This window comes from Mesoplodon bidens, assembly GCF_964165515.1.
Source record: "Mesoplodon bidens genome assembly, chromosome: X".
Classification (NCBI taxonomy): domain Eukaryota; kingdom Metazoa; phylum Chordata; class Mammalia; order Artiodactyla; family Ziphiidae; genus Mesoplodon; species Mesoplodon bidens.
In genome coordinates, this window is record NC_138163.1 from 763,519 (window position 1) to 769,733 (window position 6,215).

Consider the following 6,215-nt stretch of genomic DNA (forward strand, 5'->3'; position numbering starts at 1 on the left):
CCTCTCCCTTCTGCCCTCACCTTTGTCTTTAAAGACCAGATGCCTTTCAGGTGAGGGGGAATGAAACAGGTGTCTAAAGAACACGTTAACAAGTCTCTAAAGGGCAACCCAAAGGCAGAATCCTCAGCATCACTTGGGCCTCAGTGTCCCCCCACCCAGGGGGTTCTCCTGTTCAAACATCATCACCTGCATCAGAAGCACGCTTTGGGGTTGAAAGATGCCAACTCCATGGCCCTACGCTGAGATGCCATCAGGGGATCATGGTTCCTAAGGACCCGGGTTTCTCCGTGGGTGACAGACACTTGACACTTCAGTAACCCTAGCTGCTGAGGACATCTAAGCTATACCCTGGCTCTGAGGGAAGACCCAGCAAGCAACATTCTGTTGAGGATTCAACTTTTGACATTTGTGGGTATTTTTTCATCTAGACGCACCCTGCCTTGTTCCACAGAGGATCTGAGGTGACGTGACTTCCATGTGACCTGCTGTCAGCTTGGCAGTCGCAGATGTCACAGTGAGTTAGTGCTCTGGACTTCGGATTTCCCCACCAGTCTGCTAGGCGCATGTGTTTACTATGACTCAGTCTCCCTGAAGCCAGATACCTCTGGGGATGCTCACTGGTAACCCCAGAGCCTGGCCTGGCACGCCAGCCAGAAGCTACCCTGCCCCACTGTCGCCAGCCCATGCTTGTAGCCCACATCCCGAAGCAGACAACCATTCTTTGTCCAACTGTGAGTCTGATGGATTTCTTGGGGTCATTTCCCCCCAACATTTTATTTTGAAAAATTTCAAACTACAGAAAAATTACAAGAATAGTAAAATGGAACCCCACATCCCGGCCCTTAGGTATTTGCTTTAACCCTTTGAAAGTAAGTTACAGAGAGCATAACATTTCATAATGTTGAATATTTATACTCAGAGTACTGAAGCCCATAAGTTTGAAGGGAGGGGCAGTCTTCTGTCATCATCCTATCTTGTTGCACCCAGGACACTGAACACTGATGACAGGATGCCAGCGGAGAGCGCATTTTGATGTTAGGGTGGATCAGCGGCCGGAAGCACCTTCCTTCCACACTTTAACGCATCTTCTCCGCAGGCGGGCATCTTCGGCAGGTGTTTAAGTTGGTCAGGAACAAGAAGGCAAAGTGGAACTGGAGCACATCGCAGACTTTGGACCAGAAGTGGCCCGTGAGCCGCTGGAAGAGACACCACTGCGAGAGCTCGTGGTCACACAGCTTGAGGACCACAAAGCCCAGGCAGCAGAGCACGCCCAGAGCCAAGTACGTTCCCGAGGAAGTGCTGCCGTGACGCCCCTGAGTGCGCAGGGCCTGCCCCACAGCTGCTGCGATGTGTACGCCCAGCGCCACCTCAAACCCACGGGGGTGCAGCAGGGCCAGGCTATAACTGCACAGGGAGAGGCCCTCGACAGCCAGGAATAGCCAGGGCTTCCAGCCCCTGTCCAGGCAGAGGCACCAGGCCACCGGCCATGCAAAGATGGGCAAGGTGAGCCACTGGTCCAGCACGGCGGTGGGGCACGTCTGCATTGCGATGCGCAGCCACTGAACCGGGCCGTAGACCAGGGCCATGCCCGCAAAGACGTCCTTCAGGTAGCAAGCCTTCCGTGCCTCTGTGGGGCCCCCCGGGGCGCTGGCCTTGCTCTGCAGCCAGTATATCCCCAGGAGCACATAGGCCACGTTAACGAGCGAGTTGAAGGGCATGGCCAGGAAGGCAGGGAGGCTGGCGACCGGCACTTCGGCGTAGTGCTCATAGCCCACTTGGACAGAGACACCTGCAAAAACACCGGTGTGGACGGTGGCCGCACAGAGGCAGCTGACCAGGGCCACGTGGAAGAGGGCCTGCCCCGACTCGGGCTTCATCTGGAAGCCTATGTGTGACCCGGGTCAGAGAGCTTAAGAGAGCAGCCGTCTTCACTGTTATTTCAGAATTCAGATAAACAGTTTTTTTGCAAAACACTCCTCGGCCTCCCAGCTGAGCCAGCAGGAAGGAGTCCCTGTGATTTCCGACGCAGATGCTGCGACCTTGCCCCGAGTGGAGGTGGTGGCCCAGAGGAAGGCGAGGGTTCTGTGATTGGTTGGCACCAGTGGAGGATCGTTCTGCCTTTTTCCTCTGTGGTTAGAAAAAGAGTGTAGTTAAAGGGTGTGGGTAGAAAGAAAACCATCCAAAAAAGAGCCTCCATCTTCCCGATTCTCAGCCTCAGGATCCACCAACAGTTTTCATCAGAAAAAAAAAAAAAAACAGAAATAAAAGTGCAGGAATACCCACAGTCCATTCACCTTCTTATGCATGGCCTCTAGAAGGCTCTGGAACCCTCTTTCACCTAGAGGTTTTGTGCCCCTCTCTCCTGATACCTATGCTGTTGTTCTTTCATCTCTGTGCTATAAAAATCCCGCCCCTTGCCCTAGTTCCCTTCGAGCCACTGCATTTAGAGACTTAAATCTTTCCTAGGCCTGCTGTTAAAACTAGAATGGGCTTTTCCACCTCAGTGGCATTACAAATGTGGAAGTTTCCAAGCCAGTCCCAAAGCCCTTTGAACCAAATACCCAGTTAAATGAGAAACCATTAGCTGTGTTCCGAGTTCTGGAATCTAACGCAAGGATGGTGGGGGTGGGTAGGAGGAGGGGAGGGGGAGGACTCCCTTCTGCTTCTTAGGTGTGAGGCCAGGTGGCACAGGGAGCCGTCCCCCAGGCCTGCCACCCTGGTTCACCCTCCTGCCTGCCCCCGAAGTGCCGCGCCTTTCAAAATCACCTTCTGTCCTTGACTCACAAGAAAACCTTCCACTTCCTGCAGTCACAGAAGCAGTCCGATAATTTAAAAACAATGTGGACTTTTCATGGACCGTCAACTGCTCTGGGGCCTGCTGCAGTGTAAGCTGGCCTGGTAGCCAAGAGATGTATTAATATCAACAAGAGAAGAGGTTCAATGCCCTGAAAGTGACTGAAAGCGAAGACAGCAATCAGGCAGGCAAGCATGGGGATGAGAGGGACTGTCCATGTTCAAACCCCAGCGCCCCCACCTACTAACCGTGTGATCTTGGGCCTTAACTCTTCCGGGCCTCAGTTTGCATACCTGCAGAATGGGGATGCTACCAGTACCTCCCTGCAGAGTCGTGGTGTGAATTAAATGAGTTCTTAGATATGTAGACCACAGTTTATTTCTGAGGCCCAATGTCCACCTGCCCTCCTGCAGTTCAGGCCCTGAAAGGGCGGGGCAGGGTCTGATTCTGTGCTCGCGAAGACCTGCTCAGTTTCAGTTCAAGCACAAAACCAGCACCCCTGCTCTTTTTCCTCATCCTGTTTGCCAGTTCACTTCTCAGACTGACCCTGGGGCCCACCTGTCAGACCCGGGAAGGGGCCCACTGGGTCTCTTGGTCAGCCTTCTCGCTCCCATCTTGCCTTGGGGGCCTGTTGTTAAGGGGACCAGCATTTCCACGAAGGAACTGAAGGCCTTGTCCCGACTGCCATCTCAGCATGCAGCACTGTCTCGCACCTCCCCGCTGCAGCTTCCGGTTAAGGAGCCTCCAGGCTGGGGGGCTGCCCCTGCCCCGGGGTTCCCGCTTCCAGGCTGGCCACCGCTAACGTGGTCTGCACACAGCAGCCCCCAGCATCTCCCTCAAGGACCGCCCCTGCCTAGCACCCTTCCGTGGCCGGCTGTCCACTCACACATGATCACGTCCCAACCTCTTGGCCAGACACCAAAGTGCCATGCTCATGTAGTCCTGTGGGTCCCTCCTGGGCCTGGCCTGCTTACACCCTCAACTCGGCTGTGGCTTCCGCTCTGGCACCGGCACTTCCCCATTCCGCTCCTGAGTCTGGCTGGGACACCAGCTGAGGCCCGGCCTCATATCTCCAGGTCCTTCCCTGGCGCCACCTGGGGCCCAACTCCCTGGTGCGAAGAGCCAGGCCTCCCGGGCCCCACACGGCCAGCACTAGCCTGACCCTCTTGTGTGCCAGCCAGCATGAAGGAGAGCTGGGGACCGGAGTCCAACACTGTCAGCTTGATAGACAAGGAGGCCCAGGAAGGGCGTGGAAAGTGACTCCTCTCCGGCTGCTGGGCAGAGGCTACTGAGCCCTTGCGCAAGCTGAAAGCAACGTGTAATCAAACCAACTTCCCAAGTCCACCAGGAAGGCCAGGCTGGGTACCTTATGGCCTAGCTCCTCCGTACCCGAGGTGCTGTGACACTTGTTACATGACTCTCAAAGTTCTTCCCAGCTTCCCCTGGCACGTGAAGGTCCGAGGGCTCACCAGCATCACCCTCTCCCCTGGTCTGGTGCTGGGGTCTTTGGGGGAAGTCCTGCAAAACGTGACAATCTCCTGGCTAAGGGGTTAAGACGTGTTCCTTAAACTCTCCTGCTTCCTCAGTCTGTATGCATTGAAGCAGGAGCCACTGTCATGTGTCACAGTGGTGGTTTCTTTGGCCTGTATCATTTATGACAACTGCTTATTGTGCCCGTGACTACCCTGACCACCTTTGTTCCCTTTCTGCGGGTAAGGGGATGCCAGTCTGAGGGCTGTACCATGGGACACCAGCAGCAGGAGAGCTCAATCTGGGCCACTTGGATGCCCAAGGAGCCTGGAACTACCATAGTGATTCTTGAACTCTGAGGACAGAATCACTGAATGTGGCTAAGGCACCTGGGAGCCAGCAGCTTGGCTTCCTTATTTTACAGGGGACGGAGTTGGGGCCAGAGAGGTGACGTGAACGGACAAGGTCACTTAGGGCAGTTGGTGGCACAGAAACACAGATGAGGGCTCTTGTCCTTTGGCTGTGTCACAGGACTCTTTGGCCTTTTCTCAAACAAATGTTTCCAAATGCATAAACTAAAACAGAGAATTACAACAGAAACTTAATATGTCGAAAGACAGTTATTAAAGTATTTTTGAAAATGTATGATATAGTAATATATGTGCTTCTTACTAACAGGTTAAATTACAGGATCTATGGGCAGGTTGAACAACTACAGTAACTTCCTTTTTTAAAAATAAATTTATTTATTTTAGTTATTTATTTTTGGCTGTGTTGGGTCCTATTGCTGCGAGCAGGCTCTCTCCAGCTGCGGTGTGCGGGCCTCCCACCGCAGTGGCCCCTCCCGCTGCGGAGCACAAGCTCCAGGCACGCTGGCTTCAGTAGTTGTGGCACGCAGGCTCAGTAGTTGTTGCTCACGGGCTCTAGAGCACAGGCTCAGTAGCTGTGGTGCACGGGCTTAGCTGCTCTGCGGCATGTGGGATCTTCCCGGACCAGGGCTCGAACCCATGTCCCCTGCCTTGGCAGGCGGATTCCCAACCACTGCACCACCAGGGAAGCCCAACTACAGTAATTTCAAAGCAGTTATTCTGTAATAACGTGTAATTTAGTTAATTTCAGGATATCTATAAGAAAAGCTATATGATCTCAAATGATCTGTCATTTCCTTTGGTGACATAGTCACCAGGCTAACGCTCTGTGCTTTGCTGCCTACACTTGTAATTGAGGGAAAGGGCAAATTTCGGCTGGAGGTTGGTGAATGTAAAGATCAAATAAAGATGAGAGAAACAGGAAAAATCATCTGTTGTTATTCCAAGAGCCCGGACAGCAGCGCATTACACCCTGCGTCTGGCAGTGAGCATGACAGTGCAGCGACCAGACGGTCTCCTGCAAGATTTGGAACATCGCGGTGATGACAGTACCCACCTCTCAAGGTTGTTGTGAGAACTTACAGGATTGGCGCGAAAAGGCCAGCGATCACCATCCGGGTATTTTGCCTCTCTCGCTTTGCTGGGGGAAATTCAAATCTCGAAAAAGGGCGGACCCGAAAGGCGGCCATGCGCCTGCGCGCGGGGCGGGGCACGAGGCCCTGGGAAGCAGGCGGGGCGGGGTGACGCGAGGTGACGCGGGGCGATGCGGACCGCTCCCGCGCCCGCCCGCTCGCCTCAGGCGCCGCCAGCCTGGCTGCCCGCCCGACAGCAGGAGGGGCGGCGGGCGGCTCGGCGCGCGGCGGCCCCGCTCTTTTTCTTGGGGCGCCGGCGGTCGCGGCGGCGCCCCCGCGTGGGGGCGGGACAGCAGGCCTGGGAGCCTGGGCGGGCTCCGCCCCCGGCGTGGCGCGCCAGGCCGCGTTACCGCCCACTCTCACCCCGCCTCCGGCTCCCCTGGAGGCGGGCTTCGGGCCACCTTTCCGGAGGCAGCTGGGCGTGCGCAGCAGGAAAACGTCCCGCTCCCC

The 6,215-nt window shown here is 55.3% G+C and overlaps 1 protein-coding gene across 5 annotated transcripts; it reads right to left on the reverse strand.

Annotated features, from left to right (window-relative positions):
- Positions 1-759: 759 nt before the first annotated feature.
- Positions 760-5,954, reverse strand: TMEM187 (transmembrane protein 187). Of its 5 annotated transcripts, none has more exons than XM_081221845.1 (2): positions 5,716-5,954; positions 760-2,127 (listed from the first exon to the last, which is right to left on the reverse strand). In XM_081221845.1, the coding sequence occupies exon 2, from the start codon at positions 1,875-1,877 to the stop codon at positions 1,077-1,079; it is 801 nt and encodes a 266-aa protein (XP_081077971.1). In that variant the 5' UTR covers positions 1,878-2,127; positions 5,716-5,954; the 3' UTR covers positions 760-1,076. The 5 variants fall into 5 exon arrangements, with proteins under 5 accessions (XP_081077971.1, XP_081077968.1, XP_081077972.1 ...); XM_081221842.1 differs by having other exon boundaries at positions 5,690-5,954; XM_081221846.1 differs by lacking the exon at positions 5,716-5,954 and adding an exon at positions 3,769-4,002.
- Positions 5,955-6,215: the final 261 nt, after the last annotated feature.